General features: G+C 32.6%; 1 protein-coding gene across 1 annotated transcript in view; it reads left to right on the top strand.

The window, feature by feature from the left end:
- The window catches only part of LOC111000663, a 29,345-nt gene extending 8,265 nt beyond the window's left edge, over positions 1–21,080 (top strand). Inside the window, exons 2-10 of the mRNA XM_022270195.2 lie at positions 7,928–8,176; positions 8,534–8,680; positions 10,412–10,522; positions 11,276–11,409; positions 16,971–17,115; positions 17,455–17,717; positions 17,789–17,911; positions 17,995–18,285; positions 18,358–21,080. Coding sequence (XP_022125887.2) covers positions 8,047–8,176; positions 8,534–8,680; positions 10,412–10,522; positions 11,276–11,409; positions 16,971–17,115; positions 17,455–17,717; positions 17,789–17,911; positions 17,995–18,285; positions 18,358–20,652 — 3,639 coding nt within the window. The 5' untranslated portion in view covers positions 7,928–8,046 and the 3' untranslated portion in view covers positions 20,653–21,080. The remainder of the gene's footprint in view (positions 1–7,927; positions 8,177–8,533; positions 8,681–10,411; positions 10,523–11,275; positions 11,410–16,970; positions 17,116–17,454; positions 17,718–17,788; positions 17,912–17,994; positions 18,286–18,357) is intronic.
- The last annotated feature ends 1,054 nt before the right edge of the window (positions 21,081–22,134 follow it).

Below are 22,134 nucleotides of genomic sequence, written 5' to 3'. Positions count from 1 at the left end.
GTTCATAGCCATAACATATGAAAAAAGGGTGTACCTATATGTACAAGAGTCAGAAGTTATACTTCTTTGGCGTATGGAAAAAAAACAGTACTGATTAACGACTAATATTAAAATTAATCAAAAAGATTTTATTTAAATAAATAAATTATTAGTAAATACTCACCAAATCACCATCGTATATGAAATTGATTTAAAAACATCAAAATACTATTGAATTGTGTTATATTTTATTTCTTAATATAAATAAAGTTTTCTATAATGTAATTTACTTGATTATATATAGTTCCGTTACTATAACTGTATAGTTCAAATTGAATTACTCGCTATAAAATATAAATCCACAGGGGTCAAAAATTTGAACGTTTATTTAGTTTAATTATATTTTTATTTCATAAGAAAATAATTTTAATAATATGTATTACATTTGTTGAGTATATCATTTCTTTACATAAAAAACACCACAGAATAAATATTTGCAATCCGCTTCCTTATATTATAAATTATGCTCCGATTCAAGAAATATATCTAATACCACCGTTTTAAATAAAGTACTCATTTAAATAAACATACTTTGTCAAGTTAATCCCAAAATTAACTAATTTAATTTTATGAATAAAATTGTACCGCGTGAGATTTTATAAACGTAACGATAAATGTATCAAGCTCTGGGCCTATGTATGGTTTGGGCCAGTCTCCAATAAAACTTTGACTTGTGATTTGTCACAATAGGTTGGGCCCATAATAAATGTCTAATAACTGTCTTACACATTGTTAACTCGTCGCTTTATTGGTTAATATTTACATAAATGCTACCTGATGCCTATACATCAATACGTTGTTATTGTTACTTTTTATTGTATTGTTTATTGATTTTAAAACTGGTTTTTAACTTTCTCACACTTTGTTATAGAAATATAAAGGTTACGACTTTTTTATGACTTTATTGAAATATTTATATTTTTTACATATTTATTGTCTTCATCATCATTGTTCAACTCATCTATATATTGTAAAGAATAAACTTATTTGAATGCGCATGTATATTCATAATGTACACCACCATTTAATGTATGTATGTCTTTTATTTACATCACATTAGTTTTTTCTTTAAATGTGAAAAAGTTATGTTAATAAAAGACTATAATACTTACATATAATAAATACTACATATATTTCTATTCTATTTAAAAATAAAAGCTATGCTAAAAAAACTAATAAACCCAAAATCATATTAACTTCAATAATTCACTAAAATAATAGATTTCCACAATATAAAAAAAAAGCATAATTAATGAGTATATTTTCGGAGTAGGTATCGCCCGGGTCTGGTGGGAGAGCCTATCAAGTAAATAAAGTCCCTTTTTAGGAAAGGGGAGATCTTGCCTTGGTTCTCAGCCACAAATCTGCCTGATGGCGTGTCTGATCGGTTTCTAGGTATTGAAAAAAAAATGTATACACAATTAACTTGCTTTACAAACATAGGTGATATAAGAGAGTCGTTAATTAAAATCGACATCAAAATTCATGCAACTTCGGCATTTAGACAATCTCAATAAATTCCGATGTCGTGTTGTAATTTATCATAATGCTTCAATAATTAATAATTCGCATTTTATAAACAAGTTTTAGATTATAACGGTTAAAAATAATAGTTAAATTCATGTCGTTTCAGTCATTTATAACTAACGGGTCTCGGCTTGTAATTAGTATGAAAGTGTTATTTGGACACAGATTATGTCAAGAAAAACCGACGATACGCCAAAACCGTTATTATAAAGAAGTCAAGTGTCATGTGGATTAATGACAGCTTTATGATATTGAAACTTTTTACTAATATTAAAGCGTGTTCAATACAAATATAAGAGACTTCCAATGAAAAAATATCTGTTTAGTTTATTTATTTAATTCTTTACACCATACATGTATAATAATGATAAACTTACATACTATAATGGTCAGTTATTTTGTTTTTTAGAATTTTTAAGAAGAATCCTTTTCAATATAAATATAAGATAGTTCTAGATAACGAGATTAACGGTGTTTGAAAACCGTGGAAGGAAAACATTGGGCCCGGACCGATGGTCCAATAACTATCCAATTGGATACCTCTGGAATTATTGAATTGAATTGAATTCAATACTTCCATAGGTAAGCATAAATGATAAATTACGTAAAAAACACATATTTTTGAGATTCAGTCGAGTCGTAACCAAATGTCTAAAACCTGTGACTTTCTAATTCAATTCAATATATCTGGACAAAAGTACAAACGTTTTGAAACAACGCAAAAAACCCAACAAATTTAAGGACATTGTTACCTTCTGCCGCGATAATCCAGTCGTGTCGCAACCAGATGTCAAAAACAGGTGACTTTTCAATTCAATTCAAAATTACCAGACAATACTATAATGATAATGAACTAAATAACATTGTTTACGGGATCTTTCTCTTGCCGCAACCGTTTAAATATGTCTAAACAAATTGTGAGATTCCAGTTTCCAATTCAATATTTTTCAGAGATATTTAAATGATAATGAAACTGATTCAACAAGCCACGTTGGTTAGAGTAAATGTAAAACCGATTAATTGTACAGCTTACACAATATAAATATTATATGAATTATTTGAAAAGCGGCAGCTAATATATTAAGTTAGCACTTCGATCATTCTTTAATAACAAGTTTGATTATCATGCCAATAAATCAATTTACCAGTGAGAATCATTTGTTTCAATGTATCATTAATAATACTGACCCAACGTGATATAGACAAAGAGATGAATAAAGGTTTTACAAACGTTTTTAGTTGGGTTGAATAGTTCATAGCCATAACATATGAAAAAAGGGTGTACCTATATGTACAAGAGTCAGAAGTTATACTTCTTTGGCGTATGGAAAAAAAACAGTACTGATTAACGACTAATATTAAAATTAATCAAAAAGATTTTATTTAAATAAATAAATTATTAGTAAATACTCACCAAATCACCATCGTATATGAAATTGATTTAAAAACATCAAAATACTATTGAATTGTGTTATATTTTATTTCTTAATATAAATAAAGTTTTCTATAATGTAATTTACTTGATTATATATAGTTCCGTTACTATAACTGTATAGTTCAAATTGAATTACTCGCTATAAAATATAAATCCACAGGGGTCAAAAATTTGAACGTTTATTTAGTTTAATTATATTTTTATTTCATAAGAAAATAATTTTAATAATATGTATTACATTTGTTGAGTATATCATTTCTTTACATAAAAAACACCACAGAATAAATATTTGCAATCCGCTTCCTTATATTATAAATTATGCTCCGATTCAAGAAATATATCTAATACCACCGTTTTAAATAAAGTACTCATTTAAATAAACATACTTTGTCAAGTTAATCCCAAAATTAACTAATTTAATTTTATGAATAAAATTGTACCGCGTGAGATTTTATAAACGTAACGATAAATGTATCAAGCTCTGGGCCTATGTATGGTTTGGGCCAGTCTCCAATAAAACTTTGACTTGTGATTTGTCACAATAGGTTGGGCCCATAATAAATGTCTAATAACTGTCTTACACATTGTTAACTCGTCGCTTTATTGGTTAATATTTACATAAATGCTACCTGATGCCTATACATCAATACGTTGTTATTGTTACTTTTTATTGTATTGTTTATTGATTTTAAAACTGGTTTTTAACTTTCTCACACTTTGTTATAGAAATATAAAGGTTACGACTTTTTTATGACTTTATTGAAATATTTATATTTTTTACATATTTATTGTCTTCATCATCATTGTTCAACTCATCTATATATTGTAAAGAATAAACTTATTTGAATGCGCATGTATATTCATAATGTACACCACCATTTAATGTATGTATGTCTTTTATTTACATCACATTAGTTTTTTCTTTAAATGTGAAAAAGTTATGTTAATAAAAGACTATAATACTTACATATAATAAATACTACATATATTTCTATTCTATTTAAAAATAAAAGCTATGCTAAAAAAACTAATAAACCCAAAATCATATTAACTTCAATAATTCACTAAAATAATAGATTTCCACAATATAAAAAAAAAGCATAATTAATGAGTATATTTTCGGAGTAGGTATCGCCCGGGTCTGGTGGGAGAGCCTATCAAGTAAATAAAGTCCCTTTTTAGGAAAGGGGAGATCTTGCCTTGGTTCTCAGCCACAAATCTGCCTGATGGCGTGTCTGATCGGTTTCTAGGTATTGAAAAAAAAATGTATACACAATTAACTTGCTTTACAAACATAGGTGATATAAGAGAGTCGTTAATTAAAATCGACATCAAAATTCATGCAACTTCGGCATTTAGACAATCTCAATAAATTCCGATGTCGTGTTGTAATTTATCATAATGCTTCAATAATTAATAATTCGCATTTTATAAACAAGTTTTAGATTATAACGGTTAAAAATAATAGTTAAATTCATGTCGTTTCAGTCATTTATAACTAACGGGTCTCGGCTTGTAATTAGTATGAAAGTGTTATTTGGACACAGATTATGTCAAGAAAAACCGACGATACGCCAAAACCGTTATTATAAAGAAGTCAAGTGTCATGTGGATTAATGACAGCTTTATGATATTGAAACTTTTTACTAATATTAAAGCGTGTTCAATACAAATATAAGAGACTTCCAATGAAAAAATATCTGTTTAGTTTATTTATTTAATTCTTTACACCATACATGTATAATAATGATAAACTTACATACTATATACTGACTGTATAACAATTATTTCTACTTAAAAAATAAAAACAATTTACATTCACGCCTCAGTCTTCCCAAACCCGTCACTAGTAGACCAGTTCTGGTGCTGAACCCACAAAACGGTTAAGCAGCGAGATCATAAGCAGAATCGGTGACTGCTGCCAGATGCCATTTCGTGAACTCCACTCAGACAGCAGGGCATGCCTCTGGAATCTGAAATACTTTGAGTAAATCCTTCATTTATAGAGAAAGAAATTTACGCGCGAGGCATATTTATTATTGCATGTTTTGAGTTCCTTACAGCCATTGTGGTCATAGATAAGATACGAATTCTATCTCGACTTAGATCAAAGACAATATAGACTCAGCGCTACGTATGATTCCCGTATGTCAAAAATATAGCTATGATGTGGAAAAGTGAAATTTACGCTTACTGTGGACCGCTTACCGTCGTGTACAAATTAGACTACGCAAGTTAGGAATTTTAGTAAACAAAATCGAATTAAAAAGTTTATAATATTGCTTGTGTGAGTTTACTCAAACAGATGACGTTTCTATGACCTATAGGAACTGTCTAGCTTCTAGATAAACAAGTTTGGCCGTTGGTGGAATTTTTTTTGATGAATATTAGATTGTTTAAATTATATTGTGCACCAAATGTAAACTTTTAAGTGAATCTTTATTTATTTTATAAAAAAGCAGTTTTTTCATCTATAAAGCATAATATTAAACTGTTTTTAAGGATTTTTAATATGTCGTGAATTACAATTATTTGATATTAAGAAGTATTTTTAATATTGTATTTATACCTAATAATTTTTTTTATTATTTACCTTATTTCCTATTTTTACAGTAACTTAATACTAATACAATAGAAAACTAACCTAAAAACATAATACAAACATAACAAGAATCGCTTACCACGCCGAGTGTGGTTTTTTGGCACACGCAGCCCCAGTCTCTTCTAAGTACCTAGTTAAACTGTAATAAATATATATATTTACGTAAGCTATATATAATATATATTATATGTACTATCTAGCTATTATGATGAACTTTAATCTTAACGAGAAATAAATACATTTAACCGTAAAACCTAATTTTCGTAATTCATTACTATAAAAAGTATGTCAGGCGATGTAAAGTATTAAAACCACACTAGAAGCGGCAAATTGTTTTTTAATCAAATCTGTATAATTCGCCAATCTTGTGTAAACGTAGAACAATTATTAAAATTTAATTAATTGATCGGTAATAATTGTAAATTGCTTTTGAATATTCATAAAGATTGATCACGGTATTAGCATTTTTAGGGCCCTCTCAAATTAAAATACAAAATTAGTTTTTAGGCGGTGTATTTCACCATAGTCATAGTATATATGTCGCAGCTAACTAGCTTAATTAGCCTTTCAATTAACTACCTAGTCTCTTTTTTTTATAGAACAGGGGGTAAACGGGTAGGAGGCTCACCTGATGTTAAGCCCATGGACACTCAAGCCAGAGGGCTCACGAGTGCGTTGCCGGCCTTTTAAGAATTGGTACGCTCTTTTCTTGAAGGAAGTGGTGGTGCGTGGCAAAACTGCCTTGAAAAACGCTCAGTTGAGGAACGGCGAACTCTTTACATAACAGCGTCTGAATGATATTAATACTCCAAACTGTCAAGCGTCGGCAAACAACAAATTTGATAATGTTTTCCAAATACGTAAGTTTAATGAAAAATAGTATGGAAGAGTATAATTACGCTAAAACTAAGCGTAAGGACAGTAATGAGTTACATTTTAAATATAAATAAAACATTTCTTATGTCAGATGTTCAGCTTTTTATTTCTGTCACATTACACAGAACAATATTCGTAGGCATGCGGCGGTATCACTTAACATCAGGTGAGCCTCCTGCCCGTTTGCCCCCTGTTCTATAAAAAAAAAATTCAAGGTGACAGACATTTTTCGTCTAAAAATTCCCAGTCAAATCACGTGCCCAAATATATAGACGATAATAAATTTGTGTCAAATATTTGTAACGGACAAATCATAATTCCAATATCGTATGCATAATTAATTCCGTGATATACAGATTTCGAAAGTATTTATATGATAAATTTTCTCTTTTGAACGTTTTATGAAATGCTTGAATGCGATTAGCAGAATACCTATCGCTGGGCACAGCGGGTAACTTATTTGTTTTTTTTAACTAGAAATGGCGATAAACTTTATTAGTTATTTGACGTAGAACACGTTGGCCTTAAATTGAAGTCAAATTCAAAATCATTTATTAATTTATAGCCCAGGGTCGATAGTTTTTGAAACTAAAAAAAAATACTTAGCCATCGGGAAAAGAGGAGAATGTTAAAAAAATTAAAGGTAAAAATCAAAGTTTTTAAGGGTAAAAACGGTTTATCTCGATTTCCGGAAAAACTTAAAGTCCTTTGGATAAAAGTCAAATGGCAAAGTTGTAGATAATAAAAAGATCTAAAACTTTTGTACTCCCACTTTTTTCACATAACGTCAAAATTTATGTGAAAAATTAAAAAAAAAAACAAGTTTTTTTGTGGTAAAATCCACGAAGTTTGGTGAAAACTTACTTCTAGTTCTAGTGGCATGAGTGAACTCGTAGACCATAGAAGCTTCCCTCATATAACAATCGTTGCTGCAAAACTGGGGCTCAAATTCTTCACTCATGCGAAAACTGTAATTTACAGAGGACAAAAGAGGAAAACAAAAGACTGAGTGCTTAGCTTAAAGCTTTAGTGTTCACGCCTATTTTTAAGTTTTAAAACCATGATATGGTTTCTAACCTAAGCTACGATTGCCACAGCACGTTCTGTTGGTTTTTGTGTGTTTGAAGTATTGTAACCTTTCGATCAAACACATTTACCTACGCGTCTGTAAACTGGACACATCTTATTTTTTTGTCGGGAAACGAATCTCCGTCTTATACGCTATGTGTGTATTTATGAGCACTCTGTTGCACAAAAATAAAATGAAGTGCTATCAGCAATGGGCCGCCTTTTCGGTAATTTGTCTAGATGAATTATAATTTATTATCTGATCTAGATGAATTATAATTTATTATCTGATTGCGTTTCAGGTGTTTTAAATAATCTACTAACTTTTTTTAATTTTATTTCAACAAAACAATATTTATTTCAGATTTCTATTGTTACAGATTAAAAAAAACATTAGTAAACAAAATGTTTCCTACTCGAGGTATTACATCTTTACTTGTTTACCAACGCCATCTATCGTACAAGATAAAAACCATAGAAGGAAAGTTATAAAGCTGGTATGGGGCGTAAGATGGCGCTTGTTCTTGTTCTGATGATAGTGATTACTGCAACAAGTGCGAACACAAACGGAGAGATGGCGCTAGCTAACGTGACACGAATGGCATCGGGTGATATATTTTCGTTAGTTGGTAAGTGTTTTAATATGATATCTAGCATAAGTAGGCTTAAAGAATTTAATATAAATACAAACCCTTCTATTTTATGTATTTATCAGTATTTTAATTTAAATTTATTATCACAATTTATAGGCAAGTAACAAACACGTTTTCGAGCCACTTTCCTCTAATTATAATTAAAAATAAATATAATAAAACCTACAGATTTCTCACTTTCATGGCATCTTCTATGTTCTTACACTATGTTGTTTTGTTGAAACTCTCAATACTTTTCAACAATAATTAGTTTATAAAATTTGACATTGAAGGAATTTTGTACTAAGAAATTTGTGCACGTCACTTTTAGTATAGCATTTTAATATATTTCAGGCACCGACTGCGGTCTGACCCGTTGTATGGAGATGTCGCATGGTACAGCCCTAGCGGCACTTGGAGGCAGCGGTTGCATGTGTCAATGTCGAAAAGACACACCCGCCTTCAGAGAAGATCGACGGATATGTGTCAATCACATTGATGGTACAGTTTTGACATTAACTTTGTATTCATCTGTATTTAAGCATACCAGGTATATAGTTCAAGACAAAAATAATGAAAGGTTATAAATATTCAAAGTAATAACAGAGACACAGACAAAGACATCCTTAGGTCTGGGCATCAGATTTGTGTATCTGTTTCATTATATTTTTTTAATCTCATCAGGCTTGTGTGCCTAACGCACGCCCTTGACTTGTTGGGTTTTTGGCAAGCTGGTGTCCTCACGATCACCGTTCGAGCGAATGTTAAATGCGCACATAGAAAGAAGTCCAGTGCTCAGCCGGGGATCGAACTTACGATCGACTTACGACCTTAGGGATGAGAGTCGCACGCTAAAGCCGCTAGGCCAAAACTACTCTCATATAAAAAATCAATACTTTTTAATTCTTGGTATTTCTCGTATTCTAAGTTTGAATTCTGAATGTAAGATTCAGTATTAAGACATATTTGCGTACATTTTGCCTCACAGTCTCGACTGTGAATTTAGTTTTTATGGTCTAAATTCCCAACCATATTCCATATTTAAATAATACATTGAACCTGTTAGTTCCTAAAGAAAGTTGTAACTTGTCACGTACATGATGAGGGCGTGGCGGTCATTTGAACAATGTAAGGTCAGATTTAACAGAAATCAAATAAACAATTCAGTAATTACTAACCACCTTACAAGTGTTGGGGCTAATTTAAATTGTACTGTAGAACAACTGTTTGTGTCATGTCATTGTAGACGATTGTGTATACTGTAATTGAGACCTTTCACATGCATTATATTTAATCTGTGGGTAGGTTTATTTGTAATTGTCCTGTGGAACTGTAATAGTATCAGGGCTGAATATGGAGCCGCCACAATAGAATATGTTTTAAATTCCGACAACTAGTAGACAATTTTTCCTCCTATATAATAGATTAATGTTTGTTAAATATTAAAAGAATCTACTTGGTTTCACAATAAAGTATGGATTGAAAAACTCGACTAGTGTTTTTAAAAATTTTATTTGGACAGTAATTTGGGGTCTTCCCTCATTAGTTGCCCCGAGGCATCCAGGCATCTAAATCCAGCCCTGAATAGTGTAACCTTAAGAGGTTACGCTATAACTCTGTAGATTCGTCGTCTTTGAGTTTATTTAACCGTTTTACGAAGGTGGCGTTATATACTGCATAACATAGAATAAATAAATCAGTGGCACTTCAACCCTCTTAGGTTGAGCCTCAGATTTCTGTATGTGTTTCGTTATCATTTGCCAAACTTAAATAGACAAGAGATCTGTCTAGCTATCAGCTCTCTGCGCCTGATACACACCGTTGACTTTTTGCGTCTAAGTCAAGTCGTCTAAAGCAAGTCGGTTTACTCATGGTGTTTTACTACATCATTCGAGCGAATTTTACACACACATAGAAAGTCCATTAGTAAACTGTTAGGGATCGAATCTACGCCCTCATGGATAAGAGTCGCACGCTGTAACCAGTGCATATACTAAATAAAGACATTCTTAAATTAACTATAATAAAAACTACACGAGACTAAAGGGAGTTTTAATTTAAGATTTCCGTATGCCGAGTTACCCCTGACATGGTATGGACGATTCAGTTGTAGCCTATTTTTAATAAATCTTATCATTTAATTAATTACTTTGTATAAAACTACAAATTACTACCTTATTTAATTGATTATACATTTCATAAATATATATACTTATGAAAATCTCTTTTCAGAATGTCCTATGGCAAGCTTCGGTCGGGGTTCGACTAAGCCCCAAATACCATTTGTCTTCCTGCCGTTGAAGGGTCAAATCATATATCCCTCGAAAGAGATAATTTTTACAGGTAATAAACTAATTTTACATACTTTTTTCTTATACTGTAGATCTATTATGGTTATCTAAAATGTTTCATATGCGTACAGATACCGGCAGACTTCTTGAGCATTAAACAAGGGAGTGGGGGTAGTTTGCGCATCGTATCGCAGCGCGGGACACAAACGTCAACTGATTTACCAATCACGCGACCGATACGTCACTCTCCCGCCGCCGCGAGCCCCCCCCCCCTTTGGTTTTCCCAGTGATACTTAAAATCACCTCTGCGCAGGCAAGGACATTTGTTCAAAATGTTTGCGGGTATCTGTACTTCAATTTAGATTCCATCTTGACTGTCTTCTTTGGTATATTCCACTGCTTTTAAAGCACGGCCTACGTTGTGAGCCTATCCCTGCAAATTATTGGAGATATACTGTTTAAATAAACTCTGTCACGTATAAGACCTATAAATAACTTAAAAATATATGTTGCGCATAATAATAATAAAATCCATGATAAAAGGTACATTCAAGACACTTTTATCATCTATGTAAACCCGTTAATTCTTTGGTTTCCTCCAAATCCCTCTCTCTATCTCTCTCTCTCTCAGCTATGTACCTCCCGCTGTTTCCTTATGGTTTATCTACTTTTTATGCCATACGCATAATCCGTACCGACCATTTCAATTATTAATTAGAAATATCAAAAGAAAATTATAAAAAGAATATATCAGAATAATAAACACATTTATGCTGAAATGGCTGAAGAACTTCTCATTTGGCAGACGTAGAAGATTCAGTGTGTGCGGTGACCAGTGCTCAGTACCTTTCATCGTCTGGTTGGGTTACTCTCCGAGATCTGGTGGATAACGACGTTCCCTTCGGCCTTTATAGAGATGAGGGTAGCACATACTTACAGGTAAGTCAGTAAATCCTTTATCACTCTTGGGATAGACTGAAACCTTGAATTTTCAATCACATTCTGCATTACTTTGTGTACTAAACAATTTAAAAAAAATACTTCTTGGAACATAAGATCATCATGGTATCACTTATTCCACGTCATTAAATTCGAACCTGTTGGCATCCCTACTCATCGGCAAAGAAGATAGAGGGTGTTGGCCGAGAGAAAAAGCCGGCGTAAAACATTCTCGGTACTCTTTTTAAAAAAAAGGAAATCTAAAAAACAAATTGAAATCTAAAAAAAAAACTTTAGCCAGCAGCCTGCGTTTGTTCCGAGTATTGACATTGTGCGTATGTTCTATTCTAGTAATTATTTGGCAATACAAAGTAAAAGGGGTTACCAAACTGTGATCGTTTACAATTTTTTTCTTTCAATGTGCGCTGTTAACACTAGCGTGTTTGGTGAAAGTAAAGTAGCAGAAACTAGAATGTGACAGACACAGAAAACTTACCTAGTGCCTATAAAATAGGTATTCCGTGAAATAGATAGAGAAGGGCTAAACAATCACGGATATACTGAATGTACCATACAATAAATGTAAAAATCCAGTTTTCATAATCGTATTACCAGACCTCCGAGATAATATTTAATTTAAATTATCAGAAATAATCAACCGCCCAGAACGAATTAATTAAATGTAATATTAGTCCAAAATGATCAAATTATTATCACATGTTTATTACAACGTTATCATGAATAGGTAATTAAAGTATTGCTCGTTTTTTCGCGAAATTTGAGATTTTATCAAAAAGACGGAGACTTAATAAAGTGAAGTATTATCAAAAACATTGATCTTAATAACACGTGGACTGGATGAGAAAGACCCCGTGGATTTTATCTTAATAAACACAATTAATCGAAATGGAATGTATTGACGTTATAGATTATGGGATACATTAATCGTGGGAAACATTTGGGAAATAAATATACAAATTACATATAATCATATGACACTGTCGATTTCAAACCAATAGGTGAAATTCGTAATTTTTATGAATCGAAGGTATTTATTGACACATTACAAGAAATACAGTGTAATTAAAATACATAAAATAGTATATATTATGAATAATAAATAAGTGAGTTTTTTCACAGTGGGGTTGAAATAAATATCAAATTCTGATTTGAAATTTTTTTATTTCGTTATTAAAGTTAATATTATCTTTAATACACCCAATGAAAAACCATTGTTAAAATGTCTAATGCAAGGTCTCGTTAGTACCAATCTAGTGGATGATATATAACAAATAGAAGATGTAAATTTTTTCGACTTTTAATAAGAATTAGTAAAAAGAACACAATTTTTTGCAGCTGATGACTCCATCTATCCCCGAGTTGCGTTTGATCCACGACTTTTGGCCACCTGTATATGGTATCTATACCCTTTGGTACATACAAACAACATTTTTCTAAACTTTCAGGCTTTTAAATATCAAAAAAACTGTATGATTCAGTAAGAACAGTCGTTTTGTGGAAAGACTTTTTAATCTATAACCGTTTTGAGAACCGTGTGAAAAAGTTATATTGAATTGAATGAAGGTATATAAGAATAAATTCTTACCCGATAATATACCTCACGCACTGATATCAAACTGATCTAAAATTCTCGTGATCTACGGGCACTTTTTTTTCATGTATCCTTACTTTAATATTGTCCTGATCACTGTTTAAATTTCTGTATGCAACGAAGTCTTAGTAATTAAAAAAAAAGCGGCCACATCCAGGAATCTCTTAGTACAGCCGCTTTGGTCATAACGTAAATGTGAAGCCGCGAGCTCGTAAAACTTTTATCTCATCGGGAGCGAATACCGGTCCGTTTGACGCGAGCTCTTCATAAAAAATAATGTTTTTAAAATTAATGTTTGAAACAAAGCCATCAGGTTGGTGGTCTCTGTTTGTTGAACGATTTGAATTTGGAACACATCGATACTTTTCAAATGAAAATTTAATTCGAAATTCGAACAGTTCTGCAATAATTCCGCTATAACCTTTTCCAACCACAGATTAAAAATCTGCGGCAGAAATAACCAATATTTAATAGTTATTTGTTAATTTCAAAATTGTCTTTAAATTCGATTACAATGTTTATATTATATGTGTAATAAGATATTTTTGCTTATTTATTGTGTTCTATAAAAAATACAGAACAAGGGGCAAGGCCAAACCTGGTGTTAAGTGCATGGACTCTCTCAAATGCAGAAGGCTCGCGAGTGCGCTTTTAAGAATTGGTACGCTATGTTCTTGAAGGCCATAAATCGAATTGGTTCTACTTCACTGGGCATTAGAATAAATTTTATATCATATTTAACGGGACAGCGGGCAGGAAATTTGCTCATGTCATAAAATATTGTATTATTATGACGGAAAGGATAACCTTCGTTCTGTCCCTACAAAACACCTATTTTTAGCAAACCAATTATAATCGCCTAAGCATTTCAGTTTTTCCTTATTACGAAAGTTAATGTTTAAATCGATTCACCTGTTTCATGATCATAAACACTTATCAAACGGCGTTTATTGCTTAATAAAAATGCACATAAAAATTGCATGTTCAATTATTTTATCAAATATTTACGGGTCCATTAATTGTAGTTATAATTTTAGTACTAAACGTTGTTTTTAGCAATACATATTATGGTTTATACTTCTTTTTGTCGCGGATTCAACGCATTTACTTTTGATTGATATAATAGACATCTTACAAGCTGTAAGATATCTATGATATTGCGTGGTGTTGCCATTGTAATAAAACGAATGATCGTGTTCTATTATTACATAATCTCTGGCACTTATTTATTAAAATTCAAAAACAAAACCTAAAAAGATCCTGAAGATTCCAAATTTTAAGCTACATATATTATTTATTCTGTTAAACTACATTAATAATTAAAATAAATAACTTTTTTCCCTACAAAAAGTTCTCAAAAAAAGAGTGCGACTTTACATGAATTACAATCTAGCCAATAATTATGGCTACAATATATTAATGTACAATACAATAATGGTTAATAAGTTAGTTATACATATTATATTGACTTAATATTCTACAATACTAGTGAATAGTTTAAACTAAGGTAATGTAAATTAACAGTCTTAGTGTTCTTATAATGTTTTGTCTATTAATGTTTAATGTTACCGTGTGTGGCAGTGTTAGACGCGACATGAAGGTCGTTTGATGCCCAGGCAGAGATCGAGCCAATGATCTCAGACATCAGAATCTCTCGCTGAAGCGACTAGCAAACACTGCTTCATTTTATATTATTACAATCGTCACAAAAACTCAAATGGTAAAACCTACTTGAAAAGTATGACTTGCTATATTGAGAAAAGTCAATAAGTTATTGAGACAAGTTATGTTATATTCTGTATTATTAATTTTAATTTTCTCAATGGTTTCTTTAACTTTTAAAGTGATTTTGGTTTATATAACGGTTATAGTATGCAGTTCTCCGACTCTAAATGCTTCCCAACACTTTAGTTCTTATTAAAATGTTCCAATCTTTTTGACCTTTTGTACGTTGGTAAATCTATTTCCTTGAACTTTTGACTTGACGAACTTCTTAAAATCAGAGGTTATCCTTAGATTATCCTTCTCTTACGTCGATGGGCGTCACGAAATTATAGCCGTTTTGTTTACTTTGAGATTACAACTGCTTTCCTATACCTACAAATGTGTGTTGCGGAAAAACATGTTAGGGCGCGGCCACACGATGCGGTAACGGCGCCGCACCGCAATTATTTCGAGCTATAGGGTGCCACACGGGTGTTGCGGTGTGGCGATATATTTTACCCCTCTCTACCTCGTCTCGCAGGTCGCTCGTCGTGTGATATAGTATAATAATTTGCATGTAGGATGACGTACGACGTCCGTCGCCGCACCGAACACTTACGACATCGTGTGGCCGCGCTCTTATACGTCACATAACTATTTTTTTTATAATACTGTGATTAAGTTTAATATTCCAAATTATTTTATTGCATATTACGCCCCCGCGAACTTCGTTTCGTCTTAATTCATGTTTTACTTAACCGACCTTTAGTAGTTACATATAATATGGAGCAAATTAATATGATACTCCATAGAACCTGTTGTTTCCGAAACCTAAGTACTAAATCTAATTCCTTAGAGTTCGAGAAATAAAAAAAAGGTTACTCGCATTGACCCAGCCGTCTTCGAGTTTGGCTCTTAGCAACATATTGCGATTGAAAAAATTGATAAGGAAATACACACACGGGAAAAACATTCACAAAATCTGATGTAATATCATCAGTTTTTTTTAATTATGGTATATCAAATATAAATTTAGTTTAATTATTTAAACCTTCCTTTTCCGAAGGCATAGTCCACGAATAATCCACTCTGCTAAAGTCCTGTTTCTCGACTCTTCATTGGGGACCGACCTATTTGTTAAGCGTATGGGGGTAGTATACTCTGATTTGAGCGTATACTTGGAGGTTATTAGAGGACCTACTGTGTTTTATGTTATTTTATAATTAATATTTTATATCGTAAGTGAATAAATAAATAAATAAACACGACAGCAACATATGCGTGATATGAGTATTTGTAGCTATTTTTATACATAACTTAAATACGTAGTAAGCGGTATCTTTGATGCAAAGCATCCCTTCAATTTGTAATCAAACATAGTGGGTGTAAAATGCGACACTCGATGAATTCTTTGATAAGGCATGGCGACAAAGAAGCAATTTGTACGAAATGTCCACATTCTTTTCATTTTGATCTGCACGATACAGATGTAATCGATGTAATGCTGTTTAGATGCAGGCATGAGACAGACACATTTCTGTAGGAAAGTATTAATATTTAAATCGCCAAACATTTGGAAAGGCTAGTTGATCTAGTTAGGAAATTAGTGGGGTAGGAAATTAAACACTCCAATGATGACTTGATTACTATAATTCATTTCACTGATATTACGTAAACTCTATAACTTCAAACTTGAACTAAGGCATTGCCCATGCGCATGTGTTACAACCACTTATAATCTATTCCCTACTCCGATCCGACGATCCCACTTCGGGCAGTTCTTCGTAACAATTCGTAATCAACCGAACGAGTCAAATGAGTAACTATTGCACATGTGCACTTGTAGCAAGGTTCTTAAGAATATGTTTAGAATTTAATAAAATATTAAAATCTAACACATTGTAATAACATATAAACATTTTTAAAGTTAGTTAAGGTAAGTAATTTCATGTTAAATCATTAATATGACAAATAGCAGTTGTCACATGGCATTGTAAAACAAAAAAACTTTTCATCCGTTCTACGCCCTTTATTTAAGAACTGGCAGTACCTGTTGTAAAAGAAAGAAGAGACTGTCTATATAAAAGACTGCTATGGTTACAGTTTTACAAACGACAGCGGTTTACTAATGTAACTTATTATAATAAGAATAAATAAAAAAAATGAAACATCTTTTTTTCATATTAGTTATAATCTTTATTTCTTTCTTAGCTCTAACTCGTATTAATTCTATACATTGTTACAGTGGAAAGGGTCATCAGCGTTACACGCAAGACTGGAGGGCAGGTTGGTGGCAGTTCACGTGCTGTGTTCAGCTCCGCCCCCCGCGAGACTTGCAACGTCATGCGCTGCGTTTCGAGTCGCCGGCGCAACGCATAATGCTCTACTTGGTAATCATTAAGCTTTTAATGACAGTGAATAATTATTAGCAAGATTATTATTGGTGACCGGCTCGACATTACTTATCAAAATTTGAGAGAAAAGATTCCAATAATTTGCGTCAGATACGCTATTTCAATTCACTATGTTCACTATGTGTTCTCTCGATTATAGCTAATATTATTAAAATACTAAAAAGTGTAATATGAAAAGGGTCGTTGCAATTTGATTGGTGATCTCGTGTAACTAATGAAACTTTAGTTATTGTTTATCTTTTCATTGATAAAGATCAAGATAAGTAGAAAGTAATGTTTTTCTTTCATTCAATGTAATGCCATTATATATTTCAGATGTAAGATCAATACCATTCCATGCTGGAGAAACGGTAACCGTTGAGCCGACCACACAGAGCCACGGATTGAGCGTCCTTGAATCTCTAGCTATTGGTGTGTGTGTACTGATGCTGGTCTTCATTTACGCTGCTGGTATTATATTCTATATACATTATAAGCAGAAACAGAAGAGGAAGACTAAGGACCCAGAATTGAACATTACCAATACTATCAGTGAAAATGGTTCAACAATAGATTCGAGAATAAATATGGATAGTATGGTTAGTAAACTACTGAATTATTTAGAATTTCATAAAAAAGTGGACTTTTTTAATATTTAATTGTTTTGCAGAGAATGAAAACCAATCCTTTGCTGGATAGTATGAGAGGGGATTATATAAATGAAGCTGGTTTGTCTGATGTCAGTGAACAGACAGAGGATACAATTGATTCTTCTCCTTCTAATTATCATAAAGTAAGTTTGTTCATCATTTAAAATCATAATATGAAGTTTGAGTATCATTTTAAATTTTAATTACAATTGTCATATTAATTTAGTTTCAGGAAAGAAATTCTAGTGTAGTATCAGCAGTGGTGCATACGAAAAGAAAGAAGCCAACGAGATCAAACATAAGAGCTACATCTACTCCCGAGAGGTTAAATGAAAGATTTCAAAGAAGGTCTGCATCTCCAGAAATGGAAAAGGCTCCACATTCAGATGTTTCAATTTTACATTGCAATATAGAAAATAACGTCATTGAGAATATTCCACAAGTAACAAACGAAGAGCCAGTTATTAGAAGAAAATTGTATTTTAATCCTGTGTTTTTCGAAACCGAACACTTAAAGGTATGAAATAATGTTTTATTTTATATTTATTGTTAGATTAATGCTGAAATTTATTGATTATTTTGATTTCAGAATCCACCTCCAGCTGCGATCGATTTTCTAAACAAACTTCGTGAAGTTATGTCAATTGCAAAAGAAAAAATGACGTCAAAACGATTCATCCCTAATCTATCAGATATTGCCGAAGAAGAATCGTATCATACTATAGATCTTGGCTGGGATATTCCATGTGCTCGACGTGGTAGAAGGTTTAGCGCGATCAGTCTTAAAAGGGAAAATAGTAGGAGACAAATCCACTGCGGTGGATGTCCAGGTTGTGACAGTAGTAGAGGACAAAATTCAGGACTGATAAGGTCTAATTCTTGCAAAACATGTGTAAGTGACGATTATAAGCAGAAAATTGTACAAAAGTGGCTAGAAGATGTTCCTTTGCCAACACATGTGACTAAACCAACTAAAGTAGCTAAAGTAAGTGGAACACCCAGAGTTATTGAGCCAAAAGAAAAGGACGAAATGCGTGTTAATCCAGCGGAACCACTACGTAATGAAGAATGTGAAACTTTAATAATTTCCGAATCTATTTTAAAGGAAATAATAAATGATACACGCACGAAAAACAAAAGTAATGAACATACGTTATCAAAGACAGAAAGTGAAATTGATATAAATGAAAATAATCCAAACTTCACGCAACATGAGAAAAGAACAGATTTAAATCACGCAACTCGACGAGTTCGAAAGAAATTACCACCTCCACCTCCACCGCCAACAGTACTACCAAACGTTGACGATGAACCAGAACCAGTCTTGCCGGAAGTAAAAGAAAAGATGGGGGCAGTAATTAGGGAGTTAAATAAATGCCAAAGAATAGCACCCGATATTCTGAATGATAGCGTAGTTTTACCCGAACAAGCTACTCCAAAAATAATAATACCAGTTACTGCGGCAGAATATGACACGACACCAAATATACACCATAAAGAGTTTTTCATGTCAAGAGACGTTGATATAGACTATGATAGCTTAGAACGAGGTAATAAACACAGAAGATTTTCACTTGAGTTCGGTTCTGATTTATCTCAACAGGATGATAGTCCTTATCAGCAGAATTTACAAAAGTCGCGGGAGAGACTCTCACGTAGTTGGCGCGATTTAAAAAATGCAATTGATAGTAATTTCTCGTCACTGCAGCCGTTGCCTCTAGATACCGATACTAAAAAGGCGCCTCATACTAAAGATATATTTGTACATAGTTTTGAACCTATTTACAATAACGTAGAAAATCTAGGTCCCTTAACCATAGAAGTTCGAGGGTCGCCCATAGGAGAACGAAAACCCGAAAAAGAAGACTTTGATCCTGATACGCTTGATCGTAAGCCAAAGAAAATTATAGAGACGCATGAAACCAAGAAGTGTGTCGAAAAAATTTTGTTAAAGTCGGGGGGAAGTTTTAAAAATAAACTCAATGTACCCCAGGCACAAAAAGAAAAGACTCCGCCCGAAGCGGCATTTACAAGAAAGATTGGTAGCTTACGCCAAATTTATGAGGCAAAAAATAGAGCTCCAGATGGTGAAGTAGGATTTTACGAGAGACGAGGAAGTATTCCACATGATCCAAAAGAGTTGTCAGAATATGTCAAAAAGCTAGATATAATGCGATCTAAGGACCAAAGTGATCAAAGGCAAATTTTACAAAACAAACACAAATTAGATATGCTTTCTAAAATTTCATCAATACATAACAGCCCCCATAGTGATCGCTACCAATCTTCTGAAGAAAGAGATAAATTTCCATCTAGAATTGATAACTTACAGACTCGGAAATCAGGTCGACGTTCAGTAAGAACACGAACACGTAGACTAGATCTAAAAAAACCCAAAACAGAAGATTCAGGTTACTTGAGCACTGACTCTAACGAATCCAAGCGTCGAACGAGATATCTGATGCAACTAAAGCCAAAACAGCAAACGCCAGACGTTCTTGCAAAACCTGTTCCAGCATTAAGTCAGGGTCTTCAGATAGAATCAGATACAGATGAGTTAGAGTCTTTGTGTGACGGTCGAAGTGAGTCAGGAGGAGAAAGCGTAGAAACGGATTCAGTATTCTTTGGAAACTTTAATGACTCTAAAAGAATGTATGAAGAATTAAGATTGGAAGAAGAAAACAGCGAGAAGTTAACACGAAGTCAAGAACAAATTGATTCAGGTTTCGCAGGTGAAACGAACATTATATTAAGTGGTGATAGTGACTCGGAACATAAAAGTGTTATTTCTATTGTGACTGGTAGAGACGGCAGAGCCTCAGTTACTTCTAATAGCTCAAAACTAGACGATTCCCCATACATTCAATCTGTAGAATGCTCATAATTAGTTATAAGATCATTTAAGTAATGTTTTTTTATTATCTCAAAGACTTAGACATTAGCCACCGAATTTTACCTCAATAAGGATTAAGGCTCTGTAAATATACATATAATAAATCGTATATCATATGAGTATAATGGTAGTATTGTATATAATAATCGAATAAAAAGAATAATTATTGGACTATGTCTAGAAAATTATGACCGGCCGGTTGTGCAATCGCAATAGTATATTTGATTTAAATTTATTTGTGTAATTTCGAGGCTAAAATAAATTTCTTAATGCTATTAATTTATATTTTCACTGTTATAATTAAGTGTATATAAGTAGGGATCTCAATTTACGAGATGAAATAAGGCTGCCTATATAAATTTAGTGTGTAATTGTAGATACAAAACTATACTGTATAATGGTGTTTATTATTAGTTGAACTGTTCAATAAAGATTATTATTGAAAAATTGTTTGATTTATCGTGATATTTTGTTAATAAAGTATAATTTCAATTTTCAAAATTTTATCTTTCGTCTTATTCTACGTTTGTATAGGACCTGCCGAGGATTTAAACTCAATGTTTTTATCGATACTTCAGTGTGTGTTTCACTCATCTTGATTTCTTTATAGGTAAGCCAGGCCTTCTATACAGTAGACAAATTCTGTCTTTTAAACTCAAATTTGCTATATTTTCCTCCATCGGAACAAGTTTGAATCGCACAAATAGAAAGATGGCGTGCTCACACGAGTTCAGCGTTTAAAATCGTTTTAGTAGCTCCAAAAATTAATTATCTTATAAGGTGTTTGAAGCTTAAGTTTGACTTTGTATATATTTGTGTAAAATCAAATCAAAATATCATTTACTGCCAGTTCTCATATGAAGAGGTAGAACAGATGAGAAAAACGGCATTAACTCTCCGTCACTCTTTTAAATTACCAAGTTTTTAACAAAGCATAATGGTTCAATAGCTGCAACCATTATGCTCCTTCCTACATTAAAGTAATTAATAATTAATAACATTAAGATATGAAGTTGTGAAATATCAACAAATAAGTAAACAGATCTTTATACTCTGTCAGTAATAGGCATAGTGCACTTACAATACTGTGGCATCAATACGCAATCAAGGTGAATCATATACTAAACGATGTGGTAATTTGTAGCGACACCTATAATGTGTGTGTGTGCTAGGATGACGTCATATCCTGAAACGCTAACGAAGTTATTCTAGCTGAGGATATATACAAAACACAACTCGACTTCAGTGATATGTATTGCGATTCGATCACTCCAATAAGCTTCCGTCTTGCCCTTCAGGAGTGAAGGGCAAGACGGAAGGCCGATTCAGGCCGTGTTACGCTCGCTAAAACAGCCCGAGCTGAGCTGTAAAGGCCCTTAAGGCCAACGGTGAGATTCTGTTCTAAGAATAAGAATTAAGAAACACCCAAATTAGGATATGGTATACCTATATATATGGCCTTACTTCGCTTAC

The sequence above is a fragment of the Pieris rapae genome, chromosome 3, assembly GCF_905147795.1.
Source record: "Pieris rapae chromosome 3, ilPieRapa1.1, whole genome shotgun sequence".
Taxonomy (NCBI): domain Eukaryota; kingdom Metazoa; phylum Arthropoda; class Insecta; order Lepidoptera; family Pieridae; genus Pieris; species Pieris rapae.
Note: the sequence above shows the minus strand (reverse complement) of the source record. Positions and strands in the feature narration are given on the sequence as shown.